General features: G+C 45.0%; 1 protein-coding gene across 4 annotated transcripts in view; it reads left to right on the forward strand.

Moving 5' to 3' along the window:
• The window catches only part of DAAM1 (dishevelled associated activator of morphogenesis 1), an 896,952-nt gene that overhangs the window by 520,996 nt on the left and 360,033 nt on the right, over window positions 1-15,923 (forward strand). For all 4 annotated transcript variants that reach the window (XM_069638889.1, XM_069638892.1, XM_069638891.1 and 1 more), the window contains one exon: window positions 3,540-3,759. In XM_069638889.1, the coding sequence (XP_069494990.1) occupies window positions 3,577-3,759 (183 nt within the window). In that variant the 5' untranslated portion in view covers window positions 3,540-3,576. The remainder of the gene's footprint in view (window positions 1-3,539; window positions 3,760-15,923) is intronic.

Here is a 15,923-nt window from a genome sequence, read left to right on the forward strand (position 1 = left end):
TAGTAAAGGTTGTTTTTCGGATTTGAAATTTTAAAGCTCAGAATGACAGATGACAGTTTTCAGTTTTAAAAATGACAGAATGACACGATTCTAGGAGGCAGTTCTAATAGGCTAAAATAGTTTGGATTCGATTATTTTAAACTAAGAGATTGGTTTTGGCACAGTGCTAGCTGGGTACTCACACTAGATTTTGGACAGGAATGCGACTTCGTCAACGATCGGGTCAGGATTGGCTGGACTTCTGCTAGCAGTTCTTCACAGCGATCTGGTCTCTGGTTCTCTCTATTCCGGATACAGCACTGCTTTCTGGATACTGCTACAGGTTCTTGCAAAAGTTCTTGGCAAAGAATTCAAACAGCTCGCCCGGCTGTTGAATAGTTTGGTTGGTTTTGAGGCCTGCTGAAGAGGATTCAGCTTGTGGATTCAGGCCTCTGTTACAAATTCTGGAGTTAATTTCTGGTCTCTGGAGATTGATGGATTTGAAGTCTGGATCTCTGGATGTGAAGTCTGAAGTCTCCATGCAAAGCGTCCCGCAAGAAAGTGGAAAGTGAATGTCTCTACCTGGGTTTCAATGTTCCTTTTATGTGTTTTGAAAATGGGTGTGTGCCTGGGCCTAGCTAAGCCTGCCCCTCTCACTTATCATTGGCCAAGCTTTCCTCTCTCCCATGATTGGGGGAAAGAAATGGAGTGTCAGAGTGATGCTGTAGGTTTTATGGTCAGAGGAACCTCCCCTTGTCAAATTGCACACAAATCTATTTCTGACCCAAATACATATTTATCTATGTACCATTTTTCTAATATTATAGGTCCAGTTAACATATTTTCTGTAGCACCAAACCATCCGATCCCTGTCTTTGTACGATGTTGTGTCCACTTATGACAGAATTCTCCCCTTTTCATCCAGATAACGACCTCTACACCATTCCAGATTTTACACACATGTGCACCAGGGATATGGGTTTCAGATGATAAAGTGTCAGATTTTTAACATGCATACATTTGGAGTAACAACCTTTTTTCCGCTACTATCCCCAAGAACATCCCACAGGGTCCTAACACCTATTAAAATGTGCACAGAAAAATCACAAAAATGATGATATTTATATAATTTTGACAAGTCCGCACTGTGAATTATCCATCTTTTTAAAATCATGCTCTGGCCCCAAAGGGGTGTGGTTGTCCAAAGCACATGGTGGAATTTCTGGTTTATCAACTTCCCCTAAGCTCGGCTGGCTCTCACAGGCACTGCCCCTCCCAGTGTCTCCCAAGAGGAAGCCATTTTACGACCCCCCCAATATAACATTTGGCTGAGCCAGTGACAGTGCTTTGTTTAGTTTCCTGTAGTCCCCAGGTACCACTCCCCTAATTCAATCAGAGAGATGTTACCTCCTTTTGGTGGGGCAGCAGGATGCAGTCAGGCCTGGGAAGAGTGGTTGAGCCAGTTCAACTCCTGTCAGGGGTAGTTGTCGGGCAGAATTCAGCTAAATGTCACTTTAGTTCCCAGTTTTCTACATTCAAATCCAACTTACAATTTTTGCACATGCAGCTAGAATGCTGATTCTAAGTTCAAAACTGTGACATTTAAACAATTGTAACCTAAATCTATGTGACACTCACAAGTAGGTCACTCATTTATTCTAAACATTTTGATTTTAGTGGCTTTAAACCCAAATTCACTTAAGCTGCTGACATCCCCAGCTATTTTTTATATATACATTAAATAATTACTTCCTTCTAGTCATTTCAGAATATAGTTTTACATTGTATCCACCTCTTAGCAAGTCTTTCCTTGGCCTGGTTTGGGTTCATTTGTTCGGTTTTACACAAAAGTCTGGTGGTTTTAAAACGCCGGCTTTCTGATAGTGGTGAGCACCAGTATTGCATCCATTTTTGACATTAAGAAAATGAATTCCCCACAGTTCTGGGTTGCTTTTGGCAATCGGCATTGCCATTCCCAATGGTTTCAGGCTACTGTGTGTGTTGCCCAATGGTGGTTTTAGGCAGTGCCCTCCTGTGCTCACAACATAGGCAAAAATGGGTGGCAGCCTATTCTTCATGTTTTCCCTGTGCACTCTCTGGAGAGTTCTGGCCATCATGATGCATGGGTAAAAACATCCCACAAAACTCTTCTGGCCTCAGCCAGTAAGGCTCCCAAGGCGAATGAAAGCTTGGAAAGGAATGTCTCCAGGTGTTCTACAAAGAGGAGGATCTTCTTAATGTGGGAGCAGGGGCGGTTGTTCCAGAGAGTCTCTCCTGCTGTGTTTAGTAATGTGCCTCCAACTGACGAGAGGAACAGGGAACGAGCCGATCTTTCGACTCTTGAAGGGCAATGTTGGATGAGCTTCTGCTCGAGCTTGGCTAGTCAGACTCCCCAATGGGCCTGATCAGTAGTGCTTGGTGGTTTGAAAGCATCTTTGATGGCACTTGGGCTTATTCGCAGTTATGTGCTTGTTCTTGGCCCCACTTTTATTAAGGTTAAGCAGCCGCTTGAAGCCCCTGCTAGATCTGCAAATCTACTTGCTGACAAAGACTTTCTCATGGGAAAAGTTCCAGTATATATGAAGTGCAATACTAGTTAACTGTTAGGTCTGTTTCCTGTGTGTGTTTCGATTGAACCCCTCTGAAAGGTTCAGTGCCTACATTGATGTATGCTGTCCGATCCTTACCGTGCGTTTAGGTAGTTGGTATAGTTTGTAAGTAGTTTCCTTTATATGAATTACAGCAAGAGATACTAAAATTGGCAATTGCCGAAGTCGCTGCAGATAAGTTTCCGGTGCAATTCCACTATTTCTCTCCCCAGTGGAACAGATTTGGGGAAATGAAACGTGATCATTTGTTCACTACTGTGACTAGTGTCTAGGATAACGTAGACACAGTAGTGGCACTGATGGCGAAATTATAAAAGTAAACGACCCAATCAACGTGAGACTCGATTGCATAGCCCATCCTTTCAAAGGGCAATGATACTGGTGTGCCTTCTTTCCTTAGTCACATTAGCCTGTGCCCACACAGCATTGCATCTGCATTCACATTGGCACTTTAAGTGAAGCTCCATGGGCCCAACTCAGTCTTTACAGGTCCCTATAGCGGCATACAGGTGCAGGTTGAGCGAGGGCTTTTGCAGCGGGAATCGGGTGATGCATTGACGCGCTGTGCATTTGGCTTGTCCTTCCTCCTTTCTTCGCCTGTCTGTATTACAGCGAGCTGTCCTCCCTATGAAATGCCTGCATTTCTGTGTTTCCTGGGCTGCTGGCAATCTTGCAATGTAGATTGTGGGGAATGCATACAGAAACCGCTAGCATTGCTTGGCAACAAGTGAAGGGGGAAAACTGCAGACCGCTGGTTTATGATGGTTTCTTCTGTTGCTGTACAGTGTACCCCTCACCCCTTCCCTTACTCATACCTGCAGTGCGCTGTTGGCGTGTTAAGTGTTCACTGTGCTCTTATACCTGCCTGTCTCATCCACTAGTTTTTCCTTAGGAATGTCAGATACATATAGTTTTTCCACGACTGAACATTCAATGCTTGCTTTCTTACAGGGATAAGTAGCAAGAGGGAATTTCCAAGATTCCAATCATGGCGCCGAGAAAAAGGAGTAGTCGTGGGATCTCCTTCATCTTCTGCTGCTTCCGCAGTAATGACCACCCAGAGATCACCTATCGGCTACGGCAGGACAGTGGATTTGCCTTGCAGAGCATGGAGCCATCCTTGCCAATGCCACCCGTGGAAGAGCTGGATTCCATGTTCACGGAACTTGTGGTAAGTGCGTGTGTTGAATCAATTTAAAAGAGCACCGAGCTGTAGAATTTCCGATTTAAGAGGAATTATTTGCCAATCGGATAAAACGTTTTCATGCCATTATAATTTTGGAAAATGTATGATTTGCTGTGTTTTGGAGAGGCTCTTTTTCACATGGTGCCAGCAATACTTTTAATGCTATTCAATACTACCTACCTGAAACGTACACAACACTATAGTAATATTGTGGATTAAGCTAAAAACCCCACACCCTTCTTTGAATCTACAGTACACCAAACGTTTGAACAGTTTCATAGAGTATGTATCTGGGCAAAGAATGCAAGTTGTGCCTGTGATCACTCATTTCTGGTTCCGGTGCTTTATTTGCGATTGTTATTCTGACCTGCCTGGACAATAGTGTGAAATGAAGCCAAGCAGGTAATTGACTGTTGAAATTGAAGTTTTTGAATATATTCTTCTGTGGGAGAGGATCAAGAAGGGATACCTCCCCCACACACCCTGCACCCCCGTGTGTCTGTTCTGTGTCCTCCTAGTTCCTTCAGCCACATTGCTCTCGCCGGTAGATTTGGGATGTCTGCACTTTTTTTATCACTGTTAGATGGCGGTCACCCTCTCACAATGAAATCGACCTACATGAGGAACTGCCTCCCACTAAACTTTTGCCATTTTACCAGTCTTATTCAGTGTTATCGTCATGTTTAAAAATGTATCGATTTGCTCAGTCCTCAATTTCATCACACTTAATTTTTGATGAAGGGGTCAAATTGTCCATTAGATTGAGAACAATTTATTTCAAGAATGCATAGTAGATTCTCTCGCCTGCCTTTGGCACACAAGCCCTACTTTTCTTTATTATGTACCTTTATGTAAACATGTTTGGTGCAATTAGCTATTCTTACTTGGTCAGTCCATGCACAGTGTTCAAAACGTTATTATTGGAGCAAAATGTCCTTCCTGTAACACGTAGGATTAACCTAGAAATGTGGATATGACCCCCAACTGGTACAAAAACATGTCCCCATAACAGTTTCTATGACATTGGAAATGTAATATAGCTGTAGTTTCTTCAGTCTTTGTTTCCCAGTAAATTTGAAAGATGTTTACTCTTGCTCAGAAAGGCCTCTTCAGAAACGGGAACTGTGCGGAGGGCAGAAAAAACTCCTTTCGTTCTAATGAATCACTCTCCTCAACACTTAGCATGAGTCTACTTTCAGAGGTTTACCTGAGCGCCTCTCGACATGAGCCCACTGTGTTTTTGTAGTGTTACTCATTGTAAAACCTCCTCCCTCCTCAACTTATAATTAGAACAAATATTAAACATGGTATTTTCTTTCAGATGTTCCCTTATGCCCCTGATGTTTCTGTGCTGTTATGTTACTGAGATTAATACCACACATTTTCTACAGTTTGCATGCTCTTGAGACGCTCCACAGTGGCAAAAAGAGTACTCTATAAAGTAGCTATACATTGACTGATTATGAGCTTGTCACGTAGATTTAAGTACGGCTATCTGAAAATGTTGAGCGCCAGTGCTTGACAACAAATTATTTTTTGTGGGATCAATTCCTCGACCACCAAGCCTGTGCCATGAACTCTGATGTGCCTCTGTGTAGCCAGAGTTGACCCAGTTTTGTTTCTTGAGGTGGTTGGACTCACTATTCTACTGGCCAGATAGCCATCTTCTGCATTAAATAGGTTTGGTCTTACTGCCGCCCTTTCTGGCACACTTCGCTTCCTCCTGCTTTACCTTGGCAGTTTTCATTCAAAACTGTTTTGCGCAAGTTATGTAATGGTGCAAAAGAAGATCTGTAACACTGCTTATGCTTCCTAGGCAGTGTTTGAAGTTATCGTTTCGTTGTTGTGGATTACAGCCGTGTGTTTGTAAATTCAAACCCATCCTCGTTCTGGAGTTCAATTTGCTGCTCCATCTGGTCTCGCGAGATTTGAATAAGCGGGTACCTTCTGGTTAGCTGCTTTGAAGCTTCTATGGTTCGGCATTATAGTGGTCCTTTAAGTGGCTTTTGATAACCTATTTCTTAGGAGCTTGTATCTAGTAGCTTCTGGTTCCAATCATGTGTATGAATCCAGAATGGATGGGAGGGGGCGCGGGGCGTGGCCTTGTTTATGAAAGACCTATATAAAGTGCTTGCTCGGGAGTTCTGGCCGACTCTACCTTGGATTGGCTAATGCTAATTCTCTGGCTCCTGTATGGTAGTTGTTTTTTTTCAGTTTGTGGCCCTCTGACCTGTGCAACTGTACTTTATGCACATTCGCTGTGTAGCTCATGCACAGGAATTTAGTCCTTGAGTGTATAGACGTCCCCTCTAAATTGATTCCAACTGCTGGAATTGTCTTGGCTAATTTGCTAATGATAACGTGATTGAGCTAACACGTTTCAGGTTTTGAGATTCCTACAAATTATGGACTTTTGCTTGCTTGATATCGAAGTCTTACCCCTTCAATCCCATGTCGTCCTCGCCACCAAGAAAAGCTACCGATGTCTGTATATGGGTTAGATTATCCCTTGACGCAACCATATGGATAAACAGCGTCCTAGACACTTTTTCTTATTGTTTATTGAAATTTTTCCATATACAGCAAAGCAACAGAACCCCCAACAACCCTGTATCCCGACCGAAGACGTAGGCAGGGTAGGGCCTGAGCGGGCAAGGCCCACCCAAAGTCTGTAATTGCCCACTCAGCAGCACTTTGTGGGCATTTACAGATATTGATGTCACTGCGGTGGGCCCAACTATATTAGCTTCAGGTTCCACTTGTTAGACAATCCTGGCTACGTCTCTGATCCCTCCCACCCCCCATCTGAAGAACTGAACATGGACATTCTGTAATCAATTTCAGGACCATATACGGTAGGCATGGAGAGTTTACAATAGGTTCTGTGGACATAACGGATACCTATATTCACTGCGTAGGTACGACAACACCATGCCCCAATCTTGTCTAAACTTCACATATTCCCCCTGGCTATTATGTCATCCATTCCATCGCTAGGATGTTCCAAACCTTTGCTAACTTTTCGTGGTCTGTTTGGGCCGCCTTGTTCTTCCAGCTCCTGGCAACTACCAGGATAGCTGCCAACACTAATATAATGTATGCTTTACATTGTGATTTACTTTGTGGCGCTGCTTCCATGACCCAACAGGCAAGTCTCCGTTCCTTAAGCAAAATTTGCTTTAAGCATTTTGTTAATTGAAGACATCAACTGTTCACCAAAATGGTTGGATACCCGAACACGTCCACCAAATGTGGGCCCAATCTGCCCTCCCTTTACAGGCCCTCAAACACTTGACTGATGCTTCTGGGAGCATCTTCTGTAACCACACCAGGGAATAGTGCCATTGGAGCAATATTTTATACCAGATTTCCCTTATTTGGATGGATCTACTCAATTTGGGTATCAATTTGGGTATATTTTAGCCCTGAGAAATTCCCAATCCTCTTGAGCAATCTGGTGACCCAGCGTTGCTTCCCACTTACCCATATAGGGCCATGTCGCAGTCCCTGGGTTTTCCGTCAAGATTTTGTATAGAGCCACTTCTCCATGTTTATCCCCCGATTGGTTCGTAATATATTTTTTGAACGAGGTCGGCTGTCTGTTAGCTGCTATGTTGAGTGAATGTGATACACAGTGCCTCAATTGTTAATAACTCATTTCTCCTCCTCCCAGGTCAAAGTTCTGTTTACACTGTTTTGAAAGACATTACTTCCTGTTCTTGCATGACGTCTCTTAACCGCACACACCCTGCCCCTCGGAAGTGTCGGAAAGGATTCCCCCACCATTCACGGGGAGAACTGTGGGTTGCGAAACAAGAGCATGAACTGAGCAGGTATTGACGAGATCCCTGTACTTTTTAACAACTCATCCCAAATATCTTCCAGCAGTGCTGTAATTTGGCACGCATGCATACTTCCTGTATATTTGCTTTAGCAAGCCATAAGACCTCAGCTAATGGGAAACCCACCGCCGCTCTTTTTATTTTCACCCACTGCTTCCTTACATATGTCACAAACCATTGCTTAATAACCCTCATTTGTGCGGCTTGATAGCAGTGATGAAACTTTGGGACTGACAGGCCCTCTTTAGATCTTGGGGCTATCAAAAGTTGTAGGGCCACCCTTTGCCTTTTATTATTCCAAATAATTGCTGTTGAAAGCCTATTTAGTTTCCTAAAAAGTTCCTGGAGGAATCGGCACGGCTTGAAAAAAATGAACCTCGGGAGGGTCGCCATTTTGATTGGAGCCATCCTACCCATCCACGATATGTTAAGGGGGCTCCATCTTTCCAGATCTGCTTTTGTGTCCTAGCCACTTTCATTCCCCAATAGTAGGCAAAATGTCCAAAAACTAAAATAGGGAGTACAAATACTCCCAACAGATAATGGGAATCAGTAGGCACTTCAGAGCCTGCTTCCACTCGCCGAGCTCCTCATGTATGTTTAGATCCAAAGAGGAGTGCCACACAAAGAGCTTGGTTACTGGCTGATCTGAAGCAGAACCAGGGGGTAAAAGCACAGCTTTGTTTGCATGAGCTACTTACTAGGTGCACAGAAGTTTGCATTACAAAGATCTATCCATTTGAGAGTTAACCTACAGTTTTTCTCGCCAAAGAAATTCCCCCTTTGGGACTAGGTATTATTACTTCTTTACTCCTTTACTCTTGCACCAACCTGAAATAATAGGAAGTAAACGTCAGTAGGGGAACGATTGCTCTTGCTTCAAGACTGCACCCATTGGATTCAGACCTACAAATCTGGTGAGACTACTCAAGACCCTTCTGAAGGAAATGTGTAACGCAGCCACCAGGATGTCCCTTTTACCACTGTTTTAACATTTGCGGTCTTGACATGAACCCCGGAGCTGCACGGTTGTCTTATTCTTACTTCATTATTCATGCCCTGCGGAAGCGCGTACGTACAGAGCCCTGCCCTTTAAGTTTGAATTGATATTGTCTCACTGACTGTTGATTTGCTTTGCCCCCTCAAAGTGTATAGTACAGGAACAATTGAACACTTGCCTATGTATCTATCAAGGACTGAAATCTCTGCACTGGTTCTCAGTAGTTGCAAGGATTAAGTTTAAAAGCCTCTGCATTGTCCACAAGGTCTTCTGGGGCCTGGGGCCTCTAGACCTTCAACTCTCCCTTCCTAAATACCTTCCTTCTCGAGCTCTTCGCTCATCCGCCTCCAACTCCCTCTGGGTCAGTCACTTCTCCAAGCAACGAGTTGGTGGTAGATCTTTCTTTGGCTAGGGCCTCCCACTGGAATAGCCTCCCTGCCTCCCTGAAACTTGAGGAGAATTGTCTCCGGTTCCAGAAGCACCTCAAAACCTTTCCCTTTGCTTCTGCTTTTTCTCCTCCACTCCCCTGCTGACTTCTTGGCTGATATTGATACTGCACTGGTCACCTGGCTGCCCTCTGATCTCGGGCCCAGGTGCTCTCCACCGCCAGGCGCTTAACTGCACTGCCTTCCTGGCATCCCTCGCACTTGGGGACTATTTCTCTACCCCTTCAGTCCCACTACCAGAACTTGACACCTGATGTCTGCTCTTACCCTTGCCACCTGCTGTCCGTCCTTTACCTACTGTTATTTATTCTATTAACCCATGTACCGCACTGTATCCCTTCCCCCTTCCCATGCTCTTGCGCGATCTGAATGACATTTGGCCTAGTATGATCGTTGTCTGTCTTCCCTCTGTCCCCCCTCCCTTCCCTCATCGTGCCTTGAAACACTTGTGTATAGGCGTGTTATAAATGCCATATCATATCATTTGACTGTCACAGACTATTGACCGTTTGCCGTATACTTGCCTCGCTTACCTGTGTTAAGCTGGGACTTCCCATATGGTCGTGGACATAATTGAGCTTGCTGCTTGTTTGTGAACAGTGTATGCAGTGGAAACCTGCGAGTGATTGTGTTGCACCAGGCGTGTTCAAGAGGATTCATCGGTCTTCCCCGGGTCCTTGGAATACAGAGCAGACTTCAGTGCTAACGGGAGCAGACACCCAACCAGCCAACCTTCATAGCAAAGCAGGCCTAGCCATGGGTTAATACTGAATCACAATGGCTCACTGCCTCCAGAAAGTCGATAACTGTTCCTCAGCCTTACCTAATGGCATCAGTATTGAAAGTAATGCTTGGTCAGTTTTACGGTCTGATCTTATCTGAAGAACTCTGCTCCTCTTCCTTTCAGGTCGGGGCCACGCTCTCTAGGCCGGGCTCTATTTGCAGAAGGCGGAAAGTGAAATGTTACGGTTGCAATGACCCATCCTAGCGTGAGATCACCAACCGTCGCTTTCCACAGCTAGGCTGGGGCGAAATAGTGCATGGTGGAAATACAGCGCCCGGCGCAGCGATACAGGCGTAAAATGCCCCTTGAAGCTATTGTCTTCCATCCCGACTATTGGAGTCAGTGATAACTTTTGAACTTGGTGTCCACGAAATTGGTAGAGCTGAATATAGAGGTTGGAAAAGCGGTCGGAAGCTTGCCTCTTCAGTTCAATCTGGGGGTGGGGTTGGGGCTCTATTAGAAGTGAGACACGTGTGAAAGCTTTTATTTGCAGCTTGCAAGAGGCAGCACTGCCCCACTTGTATTGGTGGGTCTGACAGTATTGCATGTGTAGAGGGCGGTGTATATTGGGATTTCATGAGCTGAGGCCTTGGCCAGTACCCAGGGAGTATTGGGCCTGTGCCAGATTGTTGGTGGTGTGTGCCAGATTGCTGGGGGGGTAAACCAGATTGTTTGTGGTGTGTGCCAGATTGTTTGTGGTGTGTGCCAGATTGTTGGTGGTGTGTGCCAGATTGTTGGTGGTGTGTGCCAGATTGCATGCATTGTGACACACTTGAATGTGCAGCGCCCAGTGTAGATTGCTGTGCGCCAGGGCATTATTAGGAGTAGATTCCCTGCACCAACTCCAGGGTTGCCCAAGGGCCTGTATGCTGGCATGACTGGGAAGGAGAACTACAGTAAGATTGGCCCAGTTCCTGACTGCTCCCACTCGTATGTTGGCCACCATGACCTCATTAAAAGGCAGGGTGCACGGTTTCCTTGGCACGGAGGCAGTCTCTTGCCCAGCAATACTACCTAGCTGTCTCTGCTCCTTCGCCCTGCCTTTGGGAAGATGCTGGGTGCAGTCTACCACTGGTGCTACTGTATCACCATGCCTGCCCACTCCCAAAGCCCCCCACCCCCTCCTTATTTCAGTCGGGCCTTTGCTGTTCACCAGCCAGAACAGCTGCCGCCTCCAGGCAATGATAGAAGTGTACCGAAAAAAGTAGTGCAACACCGCTCCCGACCGTTCCCGCTCACTTCGATCACTGCCTCCAGGGGTGTGCTCACTAATGAGGTCATATACTAAATCAGCGAAGAATGGCTTATTTGCATGAGGGGATGCCTCATGCAACTGAGGGGAAACCCTGCCCTCCAATAGCACATTCCGTATTACTGAAGGGACCATGTATGTGCTTTCCATGGAACCTATGACGGGCAATCCTTCAAAAACAGACCAGATAACGTAACACAAAGTGCACGAGAGCTGCTGTTTGCCAAGTGAATTCCAAAGTCAAGCGTTAAACCCTTCATCTACTTGTCATTAGTAAGGCCAGGGCGAGCATACCCCAAAGTGTCGCTAGAATATCCCCATGTCACTAATCCCACGAATATACACGTGTGCATATACCAGCGTCCTTCCAAAGCGCCTCTGTGCCTCCTCAGAGTCGAAGAGGGAGGAGGAAAACACGGCTGGAATCAGCTGAAAAAAGTGGAGGGTGGCCCACAGCGTAGGGCTCAAAGAAGAGGAAGATGGGCAGGGGTAGGAGCATGGGCACACACATGCACCTTTGCTGCAACGCAGCCTCCCGAAAAGCCCTGCTTACAGCACCCTGTGCGTAGCCGCTACTGGCTGCGAGCCAATAGGCCACTCTGCAGGAAGCTAGTTCAGCAGTATTCCATGCACATTTCTATTCAGAAACCTGTTCCCATCACCATCTCTAATGAAACGTTGTTGTCGCCTTTGGAGTTGTGAGATATATTTATAAAGTGTGTACAGAAGAATGCTGTTTTGAGCGTCTCCCATGATGTTGCCATCTATAGTAAATGCCTATGTATTTTAGGTGCCTCCTATTTCTCTTCAGCTGTTTTACTTTTTGTCCTTTTCTTTTGCATAATTCAAACACTAAAAAACAGAACTCACTGTTCGAGCCTGTTACATCCCCAGGGGCATAGCAGGTGCCAGACCTCGGCTTTTGTTTTCTGAAATAACATCTGCCGTATAAAGCGATGATCCAATGCCTCAGTAGATTTCTTGTGTAGCTTCGCGGAATCCAAAATGGTTTACAATGCAAGAACTCTGGGGAATGGCATGGCACAGCACATCACAGGGTCTTGAATCAATGTAAATTCGAAATGTTCATGACTGCCCACTTACTGTGCTACGGTTCTAATAATCATGGGCTTGGTGTTGGGTAGATGATGTAAGCAGCAGAGTTCAGATCAGAGGGCTCCAATGACTCCCATATCTAGTTCATAATACAAGGGTCCCTTGTCGCGCATGATAGTAGTCTTAGATAACATTGTGGTGGTTCTGCTAGTCTTATTTGGTCTGGCCTTCTGTGACTGGTCTAAAGGCAGAAGCACGGTTCCCAACAGAACGGATCAAAGAGCAGACTCTTCCAAGTCTTCAAATGGTGATGTGCATGGAAGGCCACAGGGTGTACAGCAAATCTGACTGGACCTCTGGCTCATCTTCAAACGGTGGATCCATTGTTTTGTTAATATGCTTTTACCCCGTGCCACCGTACCAGTTTGAGGGCCTAGGTTTGTCCATGGAGTGGAGTAGTGTGCCTCGCCAGGCGTATCCAGATCTTAGTTTGCTGGAGGAAAGAAAATGAGCAAGAGGAAGATTAGTGAATGGGAGAGCGGGAAATGGATGCTACAAGCATAGGTGGCAGGGAAGTTTTGTGATCGCGTTGGTGCACGTCGGTCGTTTTTGGAGGACCATAAGTCTGCAAAATGTAATGTAATGTGTTGATTGAGAAGGAGTTTTTCCCTTATGGAATTTTATTCATGTTGTCTTCCCATATGCATCCATTTGTTACCGATAGCTGGAAACGGGAAGCATTGAAAAGTGGTTGTAAACAGCAAAGTACAGTTTAGTTGAGTAGATGAAATTCGATGGTGCAACCACGCTAGTGTTTCAGCTATTCAGCAAGCAAAGTTGGATTTCAGTACCTTTCCTGCCCTGGGTACCTCCCCTGGGCTGATTATTCGGGGTTATTCAATTTGTTTGCCTTGCTATCGGTCATCCCTGCAAGTACTGCCGTGTGACACTTGACATGACTACCTTTGCTCTCTAGCCAGTACCCACGTAAAGTATGTGCCTTGTAGTTCTGGGCGAACTCTTGGAGTGAGCAGCCAAGGACGCAAGTCTTTGGAAGTTAGGCACTTACACATGGTCATGAGGGGTCCTAGAATGGCTAATGGTAACTTGAAGGTATATGCTGAGCAGTCCAAACCGCCACAGCATAGTTCCTGCCTAGGGAATAATAGCATGAGAAGTTTCTCAGCAATGTGGGGCAGAGCTCTTCAAGGTGGGCACATTTCTTAGTTGTTGCTGAAAGGAGGAGTTGTGGGTTTGTTAAAAGGAATGGTTCCAAAGACCGTAATGTGGGCCACTACCTACTAGAAGAAGAGTTGGACTTTGAGATGGGACTCCCCATGATAAATGAGCCGTCTCGCGCCTCCTTGAAATGTCCCTGTTGAATTCAGATGGCTGTATTTCAAACACACAGAAGGGACACTCATTGACTGCAGAGATGCATTGAATGCAGCAGACTAGCATTTCCCCACTTGCTTATTTTGTATGTGCATTACACAGAAAGGCCCATGACCCTTTTTACTCACAAATGTAAATATCTCACCAGTTAAAACTCAATCCATTTAGACGCACACTTTCAAAAATGGAACCCAAAAGGTAGAAACATGAATTTGAAAAACTTTAATACCATAAAGCTTTTAACAAAGCATAAAGTAATTATTTTTCCCTACACACAAATGCACAATAGAAGTAATTAATAAGAATGAATTACTACTTCATTACACTGATTAGGTATTGTGAAAATGCAAGGATGCTATGGAGTCTTGGCGGACATTCCAACAAATTAATTACTACTTCAAACGCTAATAATGTATCGTAAAAACTCAAGCATACTTCTGAGTCTCGGTGGACACGTCTATTAAAATCACAGGCCTGTACCCTATTAAATGTGTATATATACTCAACGCGGAAAGTCTGCTCGTTTCCTTAACTAGCACTAGAATGACAGCGGCCTCGCCCTCTTTAGGATAATCAAATCGATGCATGTAATCGCATCCTACCCAGTGGAGGTAATAGACATTCCCAGGAGTCAAACAGGAACTTCTCCTTCAATAGGCAATGATCTGCTTATGAAATAAACTTCCCGGATCTGGCAAGCCGTCTTAATTATGATTTGGTTAAAGCTCTGAGCGTTTTTGACAAGCATCGTCAAGAGTTCAGGCCGCCTGGACAAGAGTTCAGTATGGGTTTAACGAATACCCCTCATGCCATGCTGGTGTGGCAGCAGTATTTCCAATAGTCTTGCCAGACTGTGTGTTGATGTTACTGACCTCTGTGTAGGCCTTACATCTTTTCTGCAATCATTTCCAGAACTCAAGCAAAGCTTGCCATCGGTTGTTTTATGGTCCATCACCACATAGGTGTTTGTAACGCTTAAATCCCCATGCTAGTATACCCACATCAAATCCCAACTTGACCTCTTATATTTGTAAACTTCACTGAGGCTACCAGCCAATAGTTCCTTATGTAACTTCTAGGCATTTTTGGCGTGTTTTGCTGCTAACCTGTTTCAAGGAAGTACTCTTAAGAATGCCAATGGTGCAGAAGAGAGGTAAGGTCCCTTAAAGGCTCCTATTGAAATGGTCTACTTTTGCAATAGCCTCCTGACTACCAAGAGTAGGTTACTCCAAAGCATGAGGAATCCAAGGGAAGGCCTATTTTCCTGTAACCAAATACCTGTGGTCATTGGTGAGTTATGGAATGCCTTTTTCACACACAGATACATATAATATACTGAAAAAACCCTACTTACGATGCAGTTAAGTTGCACAGATTTAACACAACAAACCCCTTGAAATTCAGCAGATGCAGGAAGTCATGACAAACTTTAATTTGCGCGCTCTCTTTGATGTTCTCCATAATGTTATGTCCCCCCATAATGCCATTTTGTATGTCATTGTGAATCCCTTCTCTTATAGTATGTATGTGCTCATGGGCTTTGCAACAGGAATGCGTTTATTTAAGCTGGTCATGGCGTTCCACATCCGCTGAATTTCAAGGGATTTGTTGGGTTAAATCTGTGTCACTTAACAGCACCTTAACTAAGGTTTTTTCAGTGAATTGCAAGTTTATTTTTTGTTTTGTTTTTTACAGGCCACTAGCCACGCCCTTCTACTGTGTGCACTGTACACATTCCCTGAATGTTTCTTTCGGCCCCACAGGCCTTAGCCATGCCCACTGCATATTTGAAATCACTATTTTTCTTTCAAACACACTAGACATAGCTTCGTCAATGACCACTGGCTGTGCCCCCCCTTTACGTGTTTCCCTAATAGCTTTCTTCCGGTCCCACTAGCCATGGCCTTCTGCGTGACCAGTGCCCACAAGGCCGTGGCCACTCTACATATTGCTTCAATAGGTTCCTAAACTGGCCCATTAGCCATGGTCTTTGGCCGTGTCCACTTTCCAAATTGCACCCCTTGATATGTTGCCCCAATAGGTTTTCGTTGGGGTCCACTAGCCATGGCGTTTGGCCATGTCCACTTTCCAGATTACACCATTTGGTTCCTTAAAGTTACCCGGTATCCATATTTTTTGGCCACATCCATTAATCCCCCCACCTCACTGAAGCTGTAATGTTCCACTTTTTCGGTGGTAAGCAATGTACTATAAATAACACTGATTATTCTGTAAAAAGCGTGCAAAATCCCAAACTCTTCCCTGCGCCCACAGGCCCTCACCAAGTGCCCCCAGACTCTTACCATGCTCACCCCACTCCTCTCAATTCTTCCCCCCCAACCCTCTCCCCGCAAACACTTGTTTCGTGAGACAC

The sequence above is a fragment of the Ambystoma mexicanum genome, chromosome 14 (genome assembly GCF_040938575.1).
Source record: "Ambystoma mexicanum isolate Mex_15411 chromosome 14, UKY_AmexF1_1, whole genome shotgun sequence".
Classification (NCBI taxonomy): Eukaryota; Metazoa; Chordata; class Amphibia; order Caudata; family Ambystomatidae; genus Ambystoma; species Ambystoma mexicanum.